At 60.3% G+C, this 22562-nt stretch overlaps 2 protein-coding genes across 9 annotated transcripts in view; both read right to left on the bottom strand.

Annotated features, from left to right (window-relative positions):
* The window catches only part of AXIN1 (axin 1), a 43066-nt gene extending 29810 nt beyond the window's left edge, over positions 1-13256 (bottom strand). For 3 of the 7 annotated variants that reach the window (XM_024984682.2, XM_024984679.2, XM_024984677.2), the window contains exons 1-2: positions 8165-8253; positions 3424-4384 (exon numbers count right to left, since the gene is read on the bottom strand). In XM_024984682.2, coding sequence (XP_024840450.1) covers positions 3424-4301 — 878 coding nt within the window. In that variant the 5' untranslated portion in view covers positions 4302-4384; positions 8165-8253. Of the gene's footprint in view, positions 1-3423; positions 4385-5737; positions 5745-7811; positions 8069-8164; positions 8564-10795 lie in introns of those variants that run through there. The other 4 variants (XM_059881167.1, XM_024984681.2, XM_010819062.4 and 1 more) reach the window with 4 other exon arrangements.
* Positions 13257-18961: 5705 nt separating this feature from the next.
* Positions 18962-21527, bottom strand: MRPL28 (mitochondrial ribosomal protein L28). Of its 2 annotated transcripts, NM_001045996.2 has the most exon segments (6): positions 18962-19362; positions 19713-19799; positions 19889-20023; positions 20323-20475; positions 21024-21321; positions 21499-21517. In NM_001045996.2, coding segments are annotated over 5 exon segments (771 nt in total). In that variant the 5' UTR covers positions 21312-21321; positions 21499-21517; the 3' UTR covers positions 18962-19254.
* Positions 21528-22562: the final 1035 nt, after the last annotated feature.

Genomic DNA, 22562 nt, shown 5'->3' on the forward strand with positions numbered 1-22562 from the left:
CAGCAGGAACACCCCTGTTTTCTCAGTTCTGACAAAGACCTATGGAAAGGGCTCTCAAGTCAGCAACATGAAAAACAGCCATGTGAGCACGTGAAGCCAATGAGGAGCGGGCAAGGAGCGGGCACACAGGCAGCCCCACCTGGTACAGGGAGCCAGGGCAGCCCCAGCAAGCATAGCTGGAGCGGCCTCACGTGCAGGGCCCGTGGGGCCGGGGAGCTCAGCTCTGGAGCCCCTTGCTATCGTTCTGTCCCAGACAGGCCCTCCTGACACACTCTCCAGCAGCGGCCGCGCTGAGATGGCACGTGCTGCTCCTCCGGCTGGGCAGCGGGGGCGGGCACCAGCACCCACTCTCTTTCTCCCTCCCCGCTGGACAGGGCGGGGCGGCCCTACTTGGTAGGAGCCCAGGCACCGTGATCAGACTGGAGTGGGCCGGCCACACGGCAGCCCTAGCCGTGGGGAGCAGTTGTTTACAGAACACGGGAGCAAAGCTGGCCGTGGTAAGGCAGAGACAGAGCAGCACCCAGAGAAGATCAGTTCCTGTAAAACCGACCTCCCACATGAGCCAGCACTCACGATCCTAGATGTTCTACCCACAGGAGATGGAAACTCACGTCCTCGCAAAAACCCCCACACAGGTGTTTACTGCAACTGCCCAAAGCTGGACCCATCAGGAAGTCCTCTAGCTGGCGAATGGATACGTACACTGTGGTCCATCCAGAGCGTGGAATACTATTCAGGGCTGAAGCTATGAGCTATCAAGCCACGAAAGGACACTGAGGAACCTTAAAAGCATATGACCAAGTGAGAGAAGCCAATGTGAACAGGTTACATACGGTCTACTTCCAATTACATGGCGTATAGAAAAGACAAGACCATGCAGACAGTAGAGATTAGGATCGGGTTCATCCGCTGTTAACAAATGACCACTCTGGTAGGGGCGCTGATGGGGTGGTAGGGGGAGGCTGTGCACATGTGGGGCAAGAGCACGTAGGAAACCTCTGTACCTTCCTTGCAACTGTGCTGGGAACATAAAACTGCCCTAAAAGACAACAAAAACAAAATCAAGTCTTTAAAAAAAACATGGCTGAAGTCAGAATCACACCGCACCGGAAGCTGGGCCTGCGCCGGACTTTCTGTCTATCTGGGTCAGCCCAACGCCTTCACTGTGGAAGCCGGGCGGGCTGGGTTTTCTGTGACTCTCAACCTCATGGGCCCTAACCGCAACCCCTGTAAAGCGAGCGGACTGTGCTGGACTCCACAGCCTGTCAGTGCTGACGAACACCGGCCCTGACACAGGAGGGCGCCCATCCACACACCCACACAGGCAGCCCCGGGAGGGCGCGTCCCAGTGCAGGCAGGGCTCGGGGGCGCCAGCACCTCCACGTGCCTGAGTCCTCACAGCTGAACATGTTCCCGCAATCGGACAGTAAAGGGTTCATACTACGAACAGAGCAAACTGAAGAGAGAAAAAACAAGGCTGCTGCTACAACGGGCCCCCGACCGAGAACTGGGAAGTGTGAGGGGCAGCACGTGGGAATTTCTAAAATCAGAAATCAGAATTGAGCTCAATTTGTTTTCCTCTGCAGCCCAGGTCTCAAATATAATCCCATTTTAAAACTGTTCTAATCGAATACGAAAACCTCCGCGTTAGGTTCTAAAAGCTGTTGTCACTTACTGCCTTCCTTACCAGGGTAATTTTATAGTATATTCTGTCCTAAAAAGATTACTTAATCCATAAGGACAGTGAACAAAAGGTGTATAAAGGTGCACAAAGATTACCTCAAACACTGTATCTTTTTTCATCACATCACTTAAAGAATATTTAAACCCTGAAAAAGTTTAACACTGTGTTTGTTAGAAGTGGCCAATCTCTCTGCCACAGAAAGCCTGGAGAGGTGATCTGGGCTTTTACCGCCTCCACGGGAGAGCCCAGCACCCAGGGATGCATCTGCAGATCCGCGATTGAATCCGCAGAGCCACAGAATCCCCGGCTTTCAGTTCTGCAGGCAGGAGTGTCCGGGACCACCTGCCGACAGGGAAATGAGTGAGGACGCGAGCGCCCACCGACACTGGCTATAGGCCCCAGCTCCACACCAAACACACTTCCGGCAAACTGGCACACTTCCAAACTGGCAACGACTTCCGGAGAGCACCACTTCACGCCTCCAAGGCTGCACCGTGCCCCATGCAAGGACTGATCGCAACTGGAGAGAGCTGGGAACTGAACACACAGCAGCACAACCCTTTCCTTGGCGGGCCCAGGCGGTGCACAACCAATCCTGAGCCCCCGCTGCAGCCACAGGGGCTCCCAAGGTGCTCGGACAGCCTGCGGCACAGCAGCCTCCTCGCCACCACCTCCCAAGCGGCCCGGAATTCCCTCCATACTGACGCACTCAAATGTCCTATCAAGCCAAGAGGATCAAGTCTGCCACATAAACCCACCTTCTGTGCAAAAGAACACAAATTTTACTACTAAAGGGTAAGCTTTAAATATCATATGACTCCTAAGAATTCCAACATTCCTAATGACTTACAAAGCCACATAGGCTAGGCTGTTCTTGATAGGTCAGTCAGTCAGTTCAGTCGCTCAGTCGTGTCCGACTCTTTGGGACCCCATGGACTGCAGCATGCCAGGCCTCCCCGTTCATCACCAACGCCCAGACTTCCCTCAAACTCATGTCCATAGAGTCGGTGATGCCATCCAACCATCTCATCCTCTGTGATCCCCTTCTCCCGCCTTCAATCTTTCTCTATAAAAGTGCCCTCAAAATACAAATATTAAAAACATCTAGGGGGAACTTCCCTAGTGGTCCAGTGGTTAAGAATCCGCCTTTCAATGCAGGGGACTCCGGTTCAATTCCTGGTTGGGGAATGAAAATCCCACATGCCTGGGGCAACTAAGCCCCCAGGCCACAACTACTGAGCCCGTGGGCCCAAACAAAGATCCCAGCAACTAAGACCTGATGAAGCCAAACAAACAAACAAACAAACAAACATCTGGGACTTCCCTGCTGGTCCAGTGGTTAAGAATCCGCCTACCAATGCAGCGGATTTGATCCCTGGTCCCTGAAGATCCCACGTGCTGCGGGGCAACCAAGCCCGTGCACCACAACTACGAAGCCCACGAGCCGCAACCAGAGACGCCACCACGGGAGAAGCCCGGGCCCCACGGCTGGAGGGCAGCCCCGCTCGCCACAGCCATGGGAAGCCCAGGCACGGGAATAAAACACACACACACACACAATTTTAAAAGAAACGTAAAGACACCTAACACACGAGAAGGTATCGTGAGCAAAGACCAGCCCCACAACTCACCCCGGCTCCGGGAGTCCACCCACTCTGGCTGAAGGACAAGGCCTGTCCCTGGCTGCTGCTCCAGGTCGTGGAGGTGGGCACAGGACTGCAGGCCGCGGGTCGACTCACCTGAGCTCTCTTCCTTCGCTGTACCGTCTACTCGAGGAGGCCCTCGGGGCGGCCGTCTCCAGGAGCAGCTTCTGCGTGAGCCTGCCGGGCGGAGCAGGGTCCCGGCCACTGTCTTCATCCACCTCCCGGTCACACTTCCATTCCTCGTCTTCGTTCAGCGTGGGCAGGTACCCGGGGACACCCTTCCCTGTCCCTGACCCAGAGCTCTGGTCACTGCAGAGCTTCGGGCTCTCCGAGCCTGTCCTCGTGTACTCCAGGTAAATGTCGGACTTGAGGAAGGAGGGGTAGGTGTTCTCCTCCATGGTGGACTGGACCTCCGTCTGTGCCTGGTCGAACATGGCGGGGTCGATCTGCTGCTTCGAGATGCAGTCCTTTATGAAGCTCTTGGTGGCGGGCTTGGTCTGCCGGGACACAATGCCGTTGTTATCAAGGATGTATTTGCGGTAGATGGCTCTGGCCAGCTTCAGCCTCTTCTCTTCATTCGAGTCACAGGGCTCCAGTTTTCTGAAGCCGCTGCAGGCAAACCAGAAGTCCAGGAGGTCGGCACAGTCCTCCTGTTTCAGGAAAGTCCTAAACAGGTTTATGCCGTCTTGATCGTCCAGCAGGGAGTGCAGCGACTCGGCCCACTTCAAGTACGGAGGGGTGGGCGACGCGCTGCCCTCAGGCTCGTACCCCAGGTCCAGGTCCGAGCGCCTCGGAGTGGCTGTGGAAGTCTCCCCTTTAATCCCAGCGCCTTTCCCAGAGCAGAAGCTGTGGCTGACGGGCCTGGGGTCTGTGGACACCAGTTCACCCTCCTCACCAGGCACTGGGGGTCGGGGGGCATCTTCGGTGAAACTTGCTCCGAGGTCCAAGGGGAAACCCTGCTCCTGGATATTCATTTTGGGACTCTGTGCGTCAATGAACAATGAGCGCTGCACCCTAATACATCAGTACTTACGGCTCCAAAGTGAATCAATCTGTCCTGTTGAAACCATTAAGAGGACAAGGATTAGGAAAGGTGGGTCCATGGAAACATGACCACAGAGGTTTTCTCACCACAAGACTCTCAATGATGCCCTCCCACTCGAACTCAAAGCCAGAAACTCAGTTTAAATGTTCAATGCTTTGTCACAAGGTTTTGTACTATGTTAGAACAATTTCTGTAAACTTTGCCAACTACAGGAATGCCTCTGGCACAAAGAAATCGATGTCCAGAACACAGAGAGCGTCACTACCCTTGAGGGTCCTTCTGTGAGAACAAAGAGAGACTACAAGCCTGGGGACCCTCCATCCTGAGCTGCTACAGGACTGCGTGGCCAGGCCCTCTCAAGCTCCGGAAAGGCAGGAGGGCTGGAGCAGACACAGGAGCTTCTGGTCCTCCCAGCTGTGCAAAGCCAGGTGAGAGCCAGCCCCTCACGAGGAAGGTGAGTGTGTGTATCTCAGCGTCACAGGGCCGCTGTGATGCGCAGACATGGCACTCCACACCGAAGGCTGGCAGCCATGTCGGCCCTCCACGCTCTTCGAGCCCACGGCTGCTCTGCTTCTTGCTTTCCACCGCTTCACACTGAGTGTCCCCACGACCCGGGCAAACACACAGCAACTGGTTCTTCTAAGTCTCCACACACCCCAAAGAGCAGGGAACCTTCCAGTGAGGAGCACAGGACGCTGCTTCCGTGCACAGGGGCCTTCTCACACCGCTGATGATGTGAAGGCTTTTATTGTTTTTGGCCACACAAGGCAGCTTGTGGGATCTTAGTTTCCCAAGCAGGGAATGAACCCAGGCCCTCAGCAGTAAAAATTTGGAGTCCTAACCACTGGACCACCAGAGAATTCCCATGAACAGTCTTAAAAAAAGCTTCCATCAGACGTGCTCTAGACTTGAAAACCTTGCTTAAAAGGAAAGTGTCCTTCTGACAGCAAATGGCAACTGAGTACTCTGAGGAGCAGAGAGGGTACCGAGCAGACGAGGCCCAAACCCTACTAGCTATGGAAGCCCGCGGCTCACAGGATGCAGCTGGGGAAAGTAAAGGCCACGTGACTCACCCTCTCGGAGTTAGGGAGCCATGGTTCTGTCTCTGCTGCTAGAAGCCCGTCTCGCACAAGGGAGGGCTGCCCTGTCAGGGCTCTGCCACAGCCTCGCGTCCTGTCCTCCCTGACACTGAGCCCACGGGCTCAGGCCACACCTCCCAACCTGGCCTGCTGGATGTAGGTGGTCTGCCTAGGAGACTGGAGAGAAGCATGATAGGCCCAATCGCTGAGAGCGCTGAGCAAGTCAGAGGAGCAGAGCAAAATCCAAAAACCTGGCACCAACACAAGGCACAGACCTCCCAGTCACCTCTCCACTCTTGGGCCCTGGCCTACATGCAACCTGCCCCACACCTGGTCTGCACACACTCGCCTACCAGCAGCTGCCAACGCCTCATGGCACCCAGAGGTGGAGGATGGGTCACAACTACTGTCCTGCAGCTAGTGACTAGCCTACCGGGTCGGCTGCAATCTCGGCCTCGGCAGGAACAGCCTGCTTTCTCAGGTCAAGGCCCACGGGCTGTGACAGCTGCTGCTCACAGACCACTTCAACTGCAAGGTCACCTCCTCTGAACCCCATCGATGGGGACTGAGCACCTCTGAGGTCTCCACACCAGCTCCCGGATGCTAGCGCCCTCTTGTCGGGGTCACCATCTCAGGAAGGACCCACACCTGGTCCCCTGAGCCTTACTGCTGGAGATGCTCTGTGGTTCACTTGCCTTGAGAAAAAACTAAGTCACCGTGTTCTAAGGGGAAGCTGATTACGAGTCATGTCACTTTCTCTTAAAGTGCTGATGTCTTCCAGGTAAACGACTTGGAGCAGCCTGGTTTAAACGTTCTCTGCAGGGCCTACAGGATCTGACACAAGGTCTCTCAACTAAGGGGCATCAACAAACATGTAATTCATGAACATTAAGGAAAACAACACTCGGCACAGATGTGGAACATCAGCCTTCACGGGTGCTGAAACAGCAGCAAATTCAACATCGAGCTGTCTTTTCATTTGGGTGAGAGCAAGTCCCCCTAATCATTTAAGCTATCTTCTCATAGCCCGGAAGAAACGTTTCTTAAAATTCACATCTGCTTTTGCCTGTCAACTGACAGGAGTCCTTCGGTGTCCCAGAAGCACAAGAACATCTCTCCACATTGCTGCTGTTATGAAACGTGCTCCCATTACTGAGATCTCCGGGTTCCCAAGAAGAAGCATGGCAGGCGTTCAGCGTGCACACGTACACACCACATAGGAAGATGCTGCCTTGCTTCAGATTAGAGTCACGGACCCACAGGCACTGGATCTGGCCAACAGCCTGTAACCACCTTCAACAAAGGGGACCCCACAAAAGGAATCTACAACTCTGATGCCTCATTTACAATCTCCTTCAGTCACTGCCAAGGAGCACCCCCTGGGTACCACGGCAGCCAGCTCAGAGCTGTAGGCGTGTGTATATTTATTTGTTTTACTCAAATGCAACTTTTGAAGTTTTGATTTATGTGAAGTATGGAAACAACAGAGTGTGACTCTGACATACTCCCAACTGTCCGTTAACTAAGGATTGTCCTAAGGATTGGGACTACAGCTTTCCATGTAATTTATTCCCCCACCACCCAAATCCTCAATGACCAAAGAAACCCAAAAAGTCCACTTAGCTTTCCTGAAACCAGAAATCCAAGAAACATCAACACTGGCTAGGAATCAGACAGAAACATACATGCTGTATGCTTTCCCATCCTTGTTCCTGAATACAAGTTCTTAAAACTGAAACCCAGATAGTGCTATCTTGGGAGGTCAGGTTTAGATGTGTGTGTTCTCCAAAACAAGGCCTGGTCCAAGGATGTCTGAGGGTCTCCCTGAAGCAGCAGAGAACAGAAGTATGAGCACAAACAAGGGGCCAAGATGCACAATCACTCTTTATTAATTATCTTAGAGACCAGCTGAGAAAAATGCCCAGAGGACTAATGCATTTTTCTCTGCTGTGCTCGATGCTAAACTGTGAGCGTCACTGCCCTGACTGTACAGCTCTGGTTTCAGAAGGGACTCAGTTCCCATGAAAATGGAGAGCAGAGGTGGACTCTAAGACATACACCCGGGAGAGAGGCAGAGAAAGCTGGGGGGTGAAGCATCTCCCCGAGGGAGTAGAGCCCCTCAAGCAAGCCAGACCACCCGGCCTCAGGCTCTGCCTCACGGGGAGTGCTTCCTCCGGTTTCAGGTTCACTCACTCCTACTTTTTGGTTGGGGGGGCGGGGGTTGTACGGGGAGGAGAAGGGACCCTCCGCCATCCGGCTTATCCCCAGGATGCTTCTGCACCCACCACCCACTCTGCTCCAGGCCCACGGATCACAGCACCGCACTCAGCACCATCCAATCAAACACATCAGCTGCACACCTCAGCCTCCTCCCGGAAGGATCTTCCTTCTGAGAATCCCGAGTATTCCTCACTCCTTTCAGCTCACCCAGAGCAAGTGGCTGCCCGCTGTGAGCCGTCCACCGGCCCAAGAGTCAACAGGGGCCGACCCCTCGTCTTCGGCATCAGCAGCGAGCACCCCCTCCTAGACACACCCGCCCTCGCAGCGGTGGGCCGCACGCCCCCTCTCGCGCTCCGAGCCCTCGCGGACCCGGACCCGCACGCCCCCCGAGCCCCTCTTCCGGGTCCCGCTCCCGGCCCGGCCCGCGCGGCCTACAATGGGCGCCGCACAGGCCCGCGCCCCTCAGGAATGCGCGCCCGGCCGCGCGACTCACCCGCGCGGCGGCGGCGGCGGCGGCGGCGGCGGCGGCGGGGCCCCGGGCCCGGCTCCCGGAGCGGCGCGGCGCGGCCCATGCGCTCAGCGGCGGCGCCGCGGGCGGGACGCGGCGGGGGCGCGGCCCCGGGCGGCCCCCATCGCAGCGGCGGCGCGGCGGCCCGCAGGCGGGCGCGGGGCAGGCCGCGGGGCCGCCGCCAAGGCCGGCCGCGGACTCCCGCCGGCCTGCTCCGCGGGGACGCGGCTCCGGCCCGACTCCGGCCGGTCCGGCGGCGGCGGCGGCAGCGGCGGCGGCGGCGGAGGAGGTAGCGGCGGCCACGATCGCTTCCCCGAGCGGGGAGCCGGAGCCCAGAGCGCCTAAGCCCAGGCCGGAGCGCCCCCGCCGGCGCCGCCCGGAAGTGCGGGGGCGGGGCCCGGAGCGTCGGGCGGGGCCCGGGGCGCGGGGCGTGCCGAGAGCGCGGGGGCGGGGCCGGGAGCACCTGACGGAGCCCAACGCGGGGACAGGGCGAGGAACGCGCGGCGCGGAGCCTCCGGCGTGGAGGCGGGGCCTTGTGGGCGGGGCCGAGTCGTGGGCGGGGCCAAGGCGGGGGGAACCGGGCGCAGAGCGCGAGACCGAGCCAGAGCGCGAGACCGAATCCGAGCGCTGGGAAGGGCCTGGAGCCTGGGGGCGGAGCCTCTGCCGTGGAGGCGGGGCCTGGGCGTGGGCGTGGGCCCTGAGCGTGGAGGCGGAGCCAAGTGTCCAGGCGGACGGGAGGCGTGACGCAAAGCCTGGCCGAGCGGACCTCAGCAGATATGTCGCTAGGGGCGGGGCCTTAGTGTGGGCGGGGCCAAGACGCCGTCGAACTGCTCTGGTCCCCTGGGGCTGTGTCATTAGGGAGGGTGGCCCGAGCGCCCAAGGGAGAGATGGCCCTCAGGCGGGCCCGCAGACGCACGCCAGGTCGGAGCCCTTTTCTGCTTCCCACATGGTGTCCACTGACCCAGGGCTCCAGAGGTCAGCACCCCAGTCCCGGCCCGCCCAGCCGGGCTGCCACGCCCTCCGAGCTCTCTGACCCGGAAGACTCTCGGAGGAGAACGGCCACTGACTGCCCCTGGCACGGAAGAAGCAGGTGTCCAGGAGTTGGACAGTTGCAGGGCCAAGCCAGGCTGACCAGGAGCTAAGCCCCGAGTGATATACGGCCTCTTTGTCCCCCTTCTCCATGCCTACTGCCTCCTGGTCAGCCAGGACCCTGAGAAGGTGGGCTTGGGCTCTGCCCTCCCTGAGTCCCCGTCAGGTCACACAAGAAGGCATCCAGTGAGTGCTGGTTGTCACTAGGGCGGGAGCTCCAACCTCCAGAAAGAGCTGTGGGCGGAATGGCCGGGGCCCCACCCAGCTGGTCCAGGTTCGGGGTTCCACTCAGGCACCATCCAGGGTCCTGGCAGGGGCTTCACTTCCCACCACTGCCCCACGGGTACCACTGGCCCAGGCCAGCCTGAGAGCAAGGGCTTCCGGATGTCCCAACACCTGCATGACAACCCCCTCCCCCTCACTGTTGCCATGGCCACCCTGGCCTGATCTGCAAGCCCCACTGGCTAGCTCCTGGGTTGCCCACCTGTCACCAGCCCCTCCCAGAGGAAAGATGTAGGCACCAGGAAGTGCTGACTGCCCCCCACAGAAGTGTCCCTGCAGTCCACCCCCACGATCATCCAGGACCTCATCCTCCAGCTGTGCCACGTCAGACCGGGCACCTTGAGAAATGCTCCCAGGGGCCCCAGGGCCTGGCTAGTACCCCCTTGTACACACAAGGAGGTTGAAGCTCAGGCCGCACAGGGACCTGCTCACGTCCTCCAGACCTGGGGCCCCGTATCCCTCACCTGTCCCAAGCTGTCCCCAGCACCCCCCGTCCCTCTGTCCTAGGCTGTCCCCAGCAGCCAGCCTGCTCCCTGGAGCCCTCACAGTCCTCAGGGCTCTTCCCTGGCTGCCTCTGGTCACTTGCCCCCAGTCCCTGAGGTCATCTCTGATGCCACTACCTCTTCCCAGGGACACTGCTCACCCCCACTGCCCGCTACGAAGGGAGGAAGTCCAGGCTCTGGGCACTCCCCCACCAGCCAGCCTCCTATGCAGCTGCCCACGGCTGGCACCTGCCTGAGGTGCACAGCACGGAGGCACCCCAGCTCTAGCAACCAGCTTCCTAGGGCTCAGTACAGCCTCCTCCGACACCCAGGCTTTCATCCGTGAGGGAGGAGGCCACAGGGGAGTGCCCCAGCCTGCCGATAGCCCAGGCCGCCTCTGAGGGCTGTCACCACACCCAGGACTGGCTGGGCAGGGGCAGTGGCTACGGTGGGTCAGCACCGCAGAGGAACAGCACTGATGAACCCAGCTGGACCAACTAGGGTCCTTGTGACAGGTGTCACTCTCTCACATCCCCTGGGATGGTCCCAGGCTTCCCAGGGCTGGTACAGGAGATGCCTTTGCAGCCTCTCCCTGGCTCTGTTCAGCTGCAGAGCCTTAGAGGCAGAGTGGGTGGGCTTCATGGCACAACAGGGTCTGTGTGGGCTGCAGGAGTCCTGGGTAAGCTGGACAGACAGCAGGGCCTCCAGGACATCGGTCCTCAGGCTGTCTTCCCACCTCCAGACACGGGCCCCCAGTGCTTGCCTTGGTTCTGCAGAGCTGCTGCTGTGGCCAGGCCAGGCTCCCAGGGTCGTGTCCACATCCATCCTCCTCCTGGCCCATGGCGGCAGATGTCCCCAGGCCCTGGGACCAGAGCAGGGCCCTCGCACCTCCGGCTCCTCGGGGCCCTCACCCTGTGGGGACAGGAAGGGAGTCAGAAAGCCTCGAGGAAAGGCTGCAGCCTGCTTCCATGGGCTGTGGCTGTGGGCACTCAGGGCGGGGATGGGGGAGCCCACAGGAGGGAGCTCAGGGAGACTCTGGAGAGAGGGAGGCAGGGAGGGCAGCCCCGGGGGCCTGTGCTGGAACAGGGGTGGCCGGTCAGAGGGACTGCGTCAGCCACCCAGAGCTGTGATCAGACAGAGCCGTGGGAGCCTGGGAACAAGGAAGTGCAGGCTGGAGCACTTTCTCCTACAGAGGGCCTTTCCGATGCACCCTCCCCAGGGGCAGGAATCTGCCACCACAGGCTTTGATGTGATAAACTGTGGATGACGTGTGTTCAGGCTTTCCAGGAACTAAATGAAAAACTTAAAACCAGAAAAGAAATTATTTTCTTCAACTTAAGACATAAAAGGAATATTTGAAACACAGTGAGCTCTGAAGCCTTATGGGTGTTTGTTTGTCCACTTGGCTGAGGAAGACCATTTATCGTAAGAAATGATTCGCAGGAATCATCCATGATTGACTGAGGAGGCACGTTGAGGGCCATCAAGCCTGATGCCACACGTGGGGGATGAGCCCCCGGGATGGGCTACTGCTCATAAGGTCCGCACCCTCTCCTAGGAGAGGAGGACGAGGAAGAGGCTGCTCTGAGTCAGCCTTGTGGAGGCGGTCCCGCTTCACAGGCAGAGCCTTTTCTGGGTTCTGCGTTTTCTTGCTCCTCTGCCTGGTCACAGGTGTGCATGGTGGGGGTGGACAGTGGGCAGGCAGGTGAGGACCCGAAGTGGAAGGAGGCCTTGGCTCATTCATTCTGACGAGGGCACGTGGACTTCCCTTCCAAGAGGCGGCCCCAGCCACAGGGGCCACCTGCCTTTCCGGCAGTGAACCTGGCCCCGGGGACTCCATATCTTGCCCAAGTGTGCTTTTTCCATCAGCTCTGAGCTCAGGGAGGGGGTGGGGGGAGGAGGTGCGCCCCCATCACAAGTTTGGCAAAGGATGCGGAGTCGTCACACCGAGGGCATGAGATACACACCAAGTAGAAAGGCTCAGAGCCCACACACACGGTACCCGCCTGGGTGGATGCAGAGGACATGCCTGTAAAGGCAGGAAACACCCCAGAACACCCACACTGGAGGGGACAGGGCCGGGCTGCGGTTTCTTCATGCGTCAGGAAGAAGGTCCACAAGGACACTAACTGTTGTGATCTCAGGAAGGCCAGCAAGCTCTGCAGCAGGCTATCTTCCCATCAACGGTTGGTACAAATTAATCCAACAGAGTGAGACAGCTGCAGGGGAGGACCTGGGGCTACGGGACAGAGCTGATCCCTGAGGCAGTGTCAGACTGGGTGTGACTGCTATGGTCGCCCCGAGTCAGTCCTAGGACCGGCAAGGAGGTGCGCCTCCTGGGCCAGCCGGCTCCATGGCCGCCCGTCTGGGCCTTTCTGAGCCCAGGCTCGGCCTCTGACAGGTCCTCCACCTCTTTCCACCTGTGTCCAGCTCCTCTCGCCCTTCATACCTGTGGGCAGGCGTGTTCTTCAGGCTGGCATTCTGCATCCCTCTTGCTGCCTGGACTTCTCTCTCCAGCCTGCAGCCAAAGCTGCCACAGACAGGTCAACCAGTAGCCACCCCAGCCTAAGTGCCAAGCAGGGAGGGCAAGGGACAGGAGCAGGGTTTTCTTCAGACAAGCTGGCTCCAAGGCCAGTTCAGTGGCACAGCCGATACTTTCTGACCCTGCTGCTTTCTGTCATCCAGTCCCAGTGGCCCCCACTCCTAGGAGATGCTTCATCCTACCCCGGCCTCTCTCAGGCCAGGAGGTCCCACCCAGAGTGAAGGAAGCATTCCGAGCACCCTGCCATTGCAGGCATTCTCAAAGACAACCAGCCGCAGGGGTCACCTGCTTGTTCCGCTTGCTCGGAGCCCCAAGTCGCAGGCCCAACAAGCCAGCGCCACGCTCGTCCCAGGATCCCTGAACAGATGACTCACCCAGCAAACCTGAGAGCCCCCACACCCCTGCTGGCCCCTAGGAGTCAAGGGTCAAGTCCCAAGCCAGCACACTGGATCCCAGGGTACCCTCCACACGTGCCCAGCTCGGGTCTTACCCTGTGTCCTGAGGGGGTTGCATCACTCCAGGTCAAGGGGCATAGCAGGGCCACCCTCCTGTACTGCCTCTCTGGTGGATTCTGACCACAAGGCTGCCTGTTAGGCTCAGGGACAGAGGCCAGGTGTTGAGGGTTTGATGTCCAAGGTGGCTCCCGACAGCCACTGGGGCCTGGGAAGGAGGAGGGGCGAGCAGCACCCCCCACCCCAGCCCCATACCTCCCCAGCTTGGTGCTTTGGGACCCCCTGTCCAGCTCCCGCCTCCCTGGATACTTGAGCACCTGCCTGCCTCAGGCCAGCCAGAGTCTCTGGGCACCTCCCTGAGCCAGAGTGCCCTCCTCAGCAAGTGAGGGTGCCGACCTGCTGCTGGCCTCAGAGGTCTGTGTGCAGCCCTCCATGAACAGGCGTAGGCCATGAGCTGGACCCTAAGCTGGCCATGGTCCAGGGCGAGTATCTCAGACACGTCACCAACAGAGGACTGGCCTCCCAGCCCCGCCCACTCCCAGTGCTTTCCCCAGGAGCGGCAGATCCAGGCAGAGGGGCCAGGTCCCCGAGGGACGCCCGCCCTCCTGCTGCACTGACTTCACACCGGGTGGACTGGCACCTCTGTCCTCCCTGTTCCCTGTCCCAGCTGCCCCATCCCTGAAGTCCCCTCCTGGGGCAGTGAGAACTCACACCCATCTGTTGGTTATCCCTTCTCCTTCGGTCTGACATACTTCATTCCACCCCCTCGAGCCTGCACGGTCCGGGGACCAGGGCCACTCCCCAAGCTCATAGCTGGGGACTGGTGCCAGGAGATGGGGAAGTGTGCCCAGGTGGACCAGCTGCCCTCGCCCACACCCACGCCCTCACTTGCTGTCCCTCGATGTCTCTCTCGGCTGCCTAGGAACCCTGCGGCCACTGCGGCCCAGTTATAAGTATGTGATTATGTATGCCGGGTCCCTCTGGCCCCTTTGTTGCTGCAGAATCTGTCATGGCAAACAAAAGTGCACTGGATTAGCCACAGTGGATTAAAAGATTTGCTTCTCAGAGTTTACCTAATAACCTAACAATCGCACAGACGGAGGCTTTGAACCTCCAAGACACGCTCGCCAGGCCATCTGGGAGCTCGCGGCCTCTGCGGGCAGCAGGACGACCGGGCGCTTTCAGGCGCCTCCGCCCGTCCTCACGGCGGGCTCGGCCGCAGCGGGCCTGAGCCCTCGGCTCCTGCCAGGTCCATCTGGGCCAAACACGGGGACGAGAGCAGACCCGGAGAATGTGGAGGCCCGTGCTGGGGGCCAAGGCCCAGGGAGGACCGACTTCCAGAGGGCCTGCTGCCCAGGGCTGGCTGCGGGTGGTGGGTACTGGGCCTCGCCTGCGTGGGCTCAGCCCCCAGGGTAGCACGTAGCACACAGCGGCAAGGACACTGCAACATGGAGGGCGGCCGTGGCCGGCAGGTGACACGCCGGGCTGCACCACGCCATGGCGCACGGTCCCGCTGCTGGCGCCCCTCAACGCGCGTTCCTGCACACATGCGTGCACACGCGCACACATGCACACACATGAGCGTGTCCCTCTTTGATCTCCAAAAGACACTCCATTTACAAGCTCTTAATCACAGCTGCCTTTTCGGGGCCTGTCCTCTGAAGTCCCGAGTAATGGGATTTGGTGCTTCTGATCCATCTTGGGCTGACCGCTCCCGTTATAGGTGGACATTTTTTCCCTTTTTTCCGCCTTTTTTTTTTTCTTCTTAAAAAAAAAAAAAAAATGCTCCTGCAACTGCATTGCCTTGACATGCCTGTTGCCTAGCCCTGGGAGCAGTGGCCGGGAGAGGGGCTGGGCGGCCGTTACGCCCAGGGCCCTGGCCAGTTGGGGGTCTTTGATGCCGCCTCTATGTGAAATCTGCCGAGAAAGACCCACGAGAGCGGTTTCCTGGACCTCGGTGCTCTGCGATTCGTCCTGCCTCGTGCCGTTCCCTTTGTCTCTCTTCCCATGACCCTTCCTTGGGGTATCTGGGGAGAGGGTCCCAGGGTGAAGGTGCAGAGGGCGGGGTGGGCGGAAGGCTCTGGGCTCCGCCACAAGAACAATGGGCAGCAGGGAGCGCGTCCACCTGTCTGCCTGTCCACCCGTCTGTCTGTCCATGCGCCCGCCCGGCTTACCTCACCTGCCTGGCTCCGTGCGCCTGCTCCCGCCCCACCGGCCCGCGCTCCGCCATGCTGGGCCTGGCCGTCCGTGAGAGCACTCTGAGCCACTCCAGGAAGCGGGTCCCTGCTCTTGGCCACTGTGTGGCTGCGAGGAAGAAGCGTGACTCTAGGCTGCAGCTCAGGCTCCCACCGCCGATTGGCTGAGGCAGGGACCAGATGACGGCCTCGGAACCCTATGGTAGCCATGGCAACCAGCCCCTTTAGACACCGCCACCCCCGAGCCACTCCTGACTGCGGAGGGAGCAGGCGGCACCGCTGGTGGGCCCATGCCAGGGTCCCCTCGGAGGGTCAGGTCAGACGTGGCTGGGTGATGGCTGCTCCTGCAGCAGCCATTGAGCGTGTACGTGTGTTGTGCACGTCCAGCATGAGGGGCTCCCTGTCCCTCTCTTGAGACGTGTCTCAAACCACTCCATGCCCTTCCTGATACCCTGGCAGTGGCAGGAACAGTGTCCATGCAGCCCCTACTAAGAGGATGACTTCAGGTCAGGCTTGCACCAGGAGCTGAAGGTCAGGCCCACGCTGGTGAGAAAATAATGGGTGAGGGCAGCGGAAGCGGGAGCCGCAGGAACTCCCCACCCTTGAGGGAGGTCCAAGCTCTCTCCACCTAGACTACAAAGGGCCTGCCAGCCTCATCTCTGCAGCCAACCCCTCCTCCGCCCTTTGAACACACTCATGTGACCCCAGCACAGCCCTCCTGCCCCAAAGACTTTGTGTGCCTGTCCGACAGGACCAGGGGACTCTTTCCAACCCCAAGGCTTTGCAGCTGCTCTTCCCAGGGCCTGTCCCCAGTCTGCTGGCCTCAGCAAGGCCTTCCCTGAGGTCTCAATGCCATAGCTTTCCAGCAAGGACACAACACACCATCACTCCAAGGACCGGCCCTTCTGGGTGTTACAGGGCAGACAGCATCCTAGAGCCACCCAGACCCCATGTTCCTGACAGCCCATGGTCTTTCCATGGGCTGCTGGGGTCAGCACCACGTTGTCGAGGTCCCCGTGAAGGCCACCGGAGAGCCCTGGGCAGCCCAGCCCCACCTGCTGAGCAGAAGATGGAGACTAGAGGCCAGGCGAGGAGGAGCAGGTGTGAGCCTCATGCCCCAGGAAGAGGCCAGAGTTGAGGCAGACCCTGAGGAGTCCACTGCCAAAGCCAGAGGGTTCTGGAGTCAAGGGGAGTGTGGGACAGGAGCCCAGGGCTCACACACTTGACGGAACAGAAAGAGGGCACGCTAGACTGGGCCCAGAAGCTGCTTGTCCAGTACCCTAGATTCATCCCACACCTCTTCACACTGGCCTGGCTCCACCCCACGCTGCCCAGTCTCCGAGCTTCCACCCCCAGCCGTGGGGCCTCCTGTCTGTGGACACCTAGCGCAGGCAGAGCCTGTCCAGGGGCAAAGTGCAGGCGGGGGCTCAGCGCTGGGCCACCTGGGGCTGCTAAAGGGGCTCCAGCCTGTTGCCAGGGAGCGCCAGACTGCACAGGTTCTTCTGACCCCTGCAGGGCTCTGCCTTGGGGGCAGCCAGCAGGGGTGGGAGCTGGCTCAAGGGGCAGCGATGAGTGTACAGGCTGGGTGGGTCCCAGTGCGTGTGGATGCCCCCACGGCTCCTCTGACTCCCCCGCACCCAGACAGGGCCCAGGCTGCCCTGTGCAGATGGGAAAACTCAGGTGAGACCCTCCTGAGGGGCCCTGCCCCTCTTGACCTAGGGTATCCCCTTCTCTAGGGACTCAGGGACGTCAGAAGGAGGCAGTGAGCTCAGCATGCCACACTGTCAGGGCCCCACGGCTGGTCCCAAAGGCCCCTCCCTAGTCCAGAGCCACTGTGATACTTCATCCTCCTGCCCAGTCCAGCAGGGAACCATACTGGTTGAGCTCTGCTGTCAGGGAAACACAAGCGGAGGGTCGACCCAGCTGGTGCAGAGACGGGGGCATGGCCAGCTTGCAGCTAGGAGCTAGTGCAGGACAGCTCCGGTTTCTGCAGGCTTGACCTTCCTCGGCACCACTGCAAGTCCTGAGGGGCTGCAGGACCTCGGCCAGGGCAGAACCAGAGGCTCAAACAGCAACACGTCAGGGGTGTGGTTGAGCGGGGCAATGGCAGTTCAGGGGCCCTCAGCCTGACCAGGACTGGCAGTGGGACACGTAGAGGGCAGTCCCTGTCCCCTTACCACTTCGCCCCCCAGACCAAACCCACAGGCCCAGGGGTGGCTTCCTAGGGGCCGGGCAATGAGTCTGGCCTGCAGGGAGAGCTGCAAAACTTCTCCGGAGTCAAGGGTATCAGGGAGAATTTGACGAAACTGCTGTTGCACCAGAAGAAAAGGGCTGCACTCAGACCCCACCGCCAGCTCAGCCCCAGGTGGCGGGCAGGCTAGTGACCCTCTCAGGACATGCCAAGCTCCTCCCAGTAGCCAGCAGAGGCCTCCCAGGACCCACCAGTACCCCCCAACCCACAGCCACTGCTGGTACCTGGCCCAGCCCCCACCTACTCAGGTCACGTACCCTATACCAGTGCAGGGTCCCTCGGGGGCCCAGGAATGACCCAGGTGCCCCCTCGGCTATGGCCTTAGTTGGAGCAGGAAGGAGCAGGCCAAGACAGAAGTACCAGAGTTGAGGTCAGTGAACGGGGAATGTTCTGCGTAGACATCACAGGCGACCCAGGCAGAGACTGTGGCGGGGGGGGGGAAGACCCTGGACATGGGAGGGAACGTGGCCCGCCCAGATCACCCGCAGTCCACCAAGCTAGGGGCTGTGGTTTGGATAACTGGGCTGGACGTTGCCAGCCCACAGAACCGGGCCAGGGGAGAGTTGGGCACCATCAGCATTTGGTAAAACTCTTAAAAAATTAAAACCAATCACAAAACAGGGGTAGGACACATGGGGTCTCAAGGTCCATGGAGGAGACAGGGACTGGTGAGACCTCCACGGCACTCCGGCTAGGGCCCTGACCTCAAGGCACCCCCCAATCCTGGATGACCTCGCCGGGAGCCAAGGGTCTCCAGGGCCCTCCTGCAGCTGTGCCCACCAGCCAGCTGCAGGCTCTCTTTGGTCTCCTGTCCTATAAACATAGCCCAGGTGGTGTCACATCCACGGCAACCCCCCGGGGAGCCTGGTACTCCTGGTGGTCCAGTCAGCCACAGGACTCGGGCAGGGCACCCACTTGTCCTCCCAGAGAAACCTGGATGGGCCTCAGTGCTTAGGACTCCCGGGTAAAGGTCAGCAAAGAGGGTCATGGCCCCCAAATCTCAGATCAGGAGAAGCCTCAGGTACCTGGTCCAGCCTCCCACTTGGAGCACAGCGCCCCCGCCAAGTTCAGGCTGTGGGCCAGCGGAGGAGAGGCGCCAACGTCATAGGCGGCCTTTTGAGCACGACAAGGAGGGGCTGCCAGAAGCTGCAGCCTCTAGGCTTGCCCCGCAGGACACCCTTTGCCCCCGCACCTCCCAGGGCTGGTGGGGGTGCTCACCATGCCAAAGGCCGAGCTGGCACAGACCCTGTGCAGCCACATCCAGAGCCTGGCCATGGCACCTGGCCTCTGCTCTGGAGGACAGTCCACCTGGGCAGGGCTGTGCAACGGGGGGAGGGGCAGCACCACTCTGTTCCCCCGACACTAGGTTCTCCACGAGAGACAGGACTGAAGCCTTGCACGCCTGGGACCACTACCCACCTGAGCTGCGTGCCAAGACCACCTCGGCAGGGAGTCAGCTTGATCCTCTAAGCAAAGCAACACACACACGACCTGGCTCAGACTTTACTCACGCTGGCCCCGGAGGGTGGTGACCCTCCTCAACAGGGCCCCTGCTGCAGGAGGAGAGAGCAGGGAACCACACAGGCAGTAAGATGGCCCCAGGCCTCTGGGGATCCTGGGACGAGACGCCTCCTGGGGCTCCCACAAAGCCCACCCTAGCCAGGAGCTGCATGGCCAGCACACAGCCATGGGTTCACCCACTGCCCATGGGCGGCTGTCACCAAGGCCCCAGGCTCTGTCCACGGTGCTGAGCCTGGCTGTCAGGCCCAGGTCCCCGGGCAGCTACGTCCTGTTGGCTCTTTTCTGTACCACAGCCGGCTCGGACAGCGCCTGCTGCTGAAGCTGCTCAACCAGCTCCTCCACGTAGACCTTGAACAGAGGCACGGGGTCCTGGAGGGGCAAGACAGGTCACCATAAGGCGCTCTGGGGAGGCATCGAGCATGAGAGGACTGGGCCTGGCCACAGGGTCAACCAGGCCCACTCACCACACACTCGCCCCTAACCCAGAGGACAGTGCCCTGTCTCGGGGAGAGGGGCACAGGATCAGGCACCTGCCCCTGGCTTCCCTGGAGAATAAAGGCAGAGGGAGAGGGCAGCAGCTACCATGTGCCACAGACTCCTCTAAGGGACAGACAGAAAGGCCTCCGAGTGGTACTGGGCAGACCCTGGGGAATGCCAGGCAGTCAAAGCAACCAGTGGCACCAAGCATCCAGCTCTCACTGGTCTTTCCACACGCTCACCTTCTCTTCCAGGAGCCTCTGCTTTTCCACAGCCTCGTCCAGCGTCAGACCAACCCACTCAGCCTCTGCCTCTGGGATGACAAACGCCTGGGCAGGCAGAGACAGGCTCTCAGTGAGGTTCAGGCAGCCAGCTGGGGGACCCACGAGGAGCAGTAAGTAAAGGCTGGAGCCCTGACCTTGTACTTGTCATAGATGGCCGCTCTCCGTTCAGGGTCATCCGGGTGCAGCTGGGGGTCCTGTCGGGCGAGCCGCAACAGCATCCCTCGCTTCAGGTCCATTCCAAACTTGGAGCACAGGTCCTCCTTCGGGGTCTGGCAGGAGGCACCGCATGGGGCCAGGTGCTGAGGGCAGGGCCCCGCCCACCCCAACAGCTGGCCCCTCCAGCTTCCTCCCCAGCAGCTGGCAGCCCCCAGGCCAGCCTGGTGCAGTACTTTAGGCCATGTGGGCAGCCTTTACACCCAGGCCGGGAGAGCGGAAGGTCTAAGAGCAGAGAAGGAGGTAGCTGTGCTTCCCACGTCCACAGTAATTGACTCCCACCGGGGTGTCCATTAAGGGACATGGTCCCCTTTACATCTCACCAGGGACCCCAGCCTGGTGCTGATCTGCTTGCCTTGAGGATGTAGAAGTCAAACCCGTAGGCCTCGTCAATGAGGTCCAGGGTGCGCATGGTCACCGTCACAGTGAACCTGGTGTCCAGGATCTCACTGTAGAGCTCACGCTGGAACAGCTGCGGCTTCCACACTTTCTTCACCCTCTTAGAGAACTGCAGATGTGGGAGGCTTGGTGAGCCCTGCTGCTTCTCACCACACCCTGGAGTGCAGGGACCACTCCCACCCAGACTCTGCCCGGGGTGCTGGTCTTCATTCCAGACACAGCACACACAGCTGTATCCCGTGGTTCACAGGTCATTCCAAACCAGAGACCAAGGGGCCAAGGGCAAAGAGACGCCAGCCTGGGAGGCCTTAAAGACACAAAGCCCCCAACCTCAAGCTCCCCCCAGAGGCAGCACCGCTTAGCAGCAGACTCAGGAGACCTGATTTGAGGTGAATCTTTGGCGGCAAGCTGACAGGTGACCTGAAACCTCACCCCCAGCCCTTCTCAACACTCAGGGCTCCTCCCATCAGTACACTCGACTTGACTGCCAGAACTGAGACTCAACTCCTGAGCACAACTCAGAGGGAGCTGTCTCTACCACACTGTCAGGCTCTCTCCCCGAGCGGTGGGCGCCCTTACACTGTCCACGTTCCCCAAAAGCCCACGAGGAGCAGGGCAGCGAGACCGCGGAAGCACGGCTCCAGCCTGCTCACCCACCTTGTCGTTGTTGACGTATCTGTGACCCTTCAGCCAGCCCTCGCCGCCCCAGAGCCCCAGCTGGGACTCCGGGGGGTAGTGAACGGGAATAGGTACGTCCTCCACGCGCTCCCGCTGCCCGTTCTTGGGGTTGATCTTGAATTTGGCCCCGTGCGGCCTGAAGTGCACGGGTGTGGGCGTCCGCGCCTCCTCCAGAGAGCGCAGGTAGTGCGCGGGCAGGCGGGAGTAGATGCCCTCGCGCAGCCGCAGCCGCTTCCACAGGCCGACCGGGACCTTGTGCAGGGGCATCGCGGCGAGCCTGGCGGGAGGCCGGGGCCGCCGTCACGCGCGCCCGGCAGGATGCGGGCCTCGACCATACCCCTGCTCCCGCGATATCCCCTCCACCGGCCCAACCCCTCGCTCGGCCCTGACCGCAGACGCGTGATCCAGGCTCTACCCTGCAAGACCCCGAACCCAGACTTGCCGCAGCACCTACCTTACAGAACCCAGGCCTCGCCGGAACCGGAAGTCGCGCCGAGGCATCGGGCCCTCCACCCGCCGCTGACTGGCTGCAAAGTCTGTCGGTCTACCCCTCCTCGTCCCGCCCCCTCTCCCGCCTTTAGGGACGGTAGAAAACTCCCTGCGGAGAAGGTGGCGGCTCTAGGCACCGTCGGCAAGTACGGCCCGTTTCCAAGGAGGTGGGACTTGTCAATCTCGGTCTCACCTTCCCGCCTCCCGGAAAGGGCGCAGAAAACAATGTAAAAACTCTTGCCTTGAAACATCATTGTAGAATATTAAATTCGCCAATCACAGTGAAATCAGAGCTACAGAAAAATACGTTTTAAATGTCTTGAAAAATCTTCCCCTCAAAATATTGCATATAAATATTTCCCCTTCACAAGCCAGCTCCGGTGGCCAAGTCCTGGGTTTCTGGAGGAGCGGGAAGCCTCCGGGGAGGCCACAGCCTGGACAGGACTCAGAAAGGAAGACGCCAGGAGGTGGGAGGGCCGCGTGCCCCTCACCTTGGGCTCAGCTGCTCACCTTCCCACGGCCCCATTTGGGCCCCTCAAACAGACAGCAGCCCCTTAGGGAGGCTGGGCCGACAGCAGCCCTTACTGGGCGTCCCCACAACCGGAGAAAGGCTGGGCCAGGTTTCCAGGAGTCCCCTCCCTTCTGTGCAGTTGGGTGGAAGGTGGCAGCCATCCCTGCTCTCCCGGGAATACAAGGAGATGCTCCCTAGACAAGGGCCCAGAACCCAGGGCCCAGTGGGACACAAGCTAGGACAAGGTGTGCCTTGTGGGCTCAGCGTCCTGAGAGCTGCTTGGCAGGTTCCTACCCAGGAAGCTCATCTCAAAACTGAGAGCCACAGGAAGTGAAGGGGGAGGAGTGGACAGCCAGAAGCCAGCCTCCCCCATGCCCACCCATGGCAGCTGGCCATTACGGACCCCCAGTGCCATCAGCTCCATGGTTAAGTGTGGTCACTCCTTCTCAAGGCAAGTGTGTCAGCACGGGGTAGATCCATGCCCAAGGCAGGCTGGCATTCAGGGCACAAAGGGTCAA

Source organism: Bos taurus, chromosome 25, assembly GCF_002263795.3.
Source record: "Bos taurus isolate L1 Dominette 01449 registration number 42190680 breed Hereford chromosome 25, ARS-UCD2.0, whole genome shotgun sequence".
NCBI classification, from domain to species: Eukaryota; Metazoa; Chordata; class Mammalia; order Artiodactyla; family Bovidae; genus Bos; species Bos taurus.

Bases quoted from the DNA above. Each gene is read 5' to 3' on its own strand.
- MRPL28 (XM_005224410.5), bottom strand. From the start codon at position 21,311: ATGCCCCTGCACAAGGTCCCGGTCGGCCTGTGGAAGCGGCTGCGGCTG. The intron at 19,800-19,888 runs GTCAGGGCTCCA...CTGCCTGCCCAG, and splicing joins CCATCTATGACAAGTACAAG to GCGTTTGTCATCCCAGAGGC. The intron at 19,363-19,712 runs GTGAGCGTGTGG...TTGCCCCTCCAG, and splicing joins AGAGGCTCCTGGAAGAGAAG to GACCCCGTGCCTCTGTTCAA.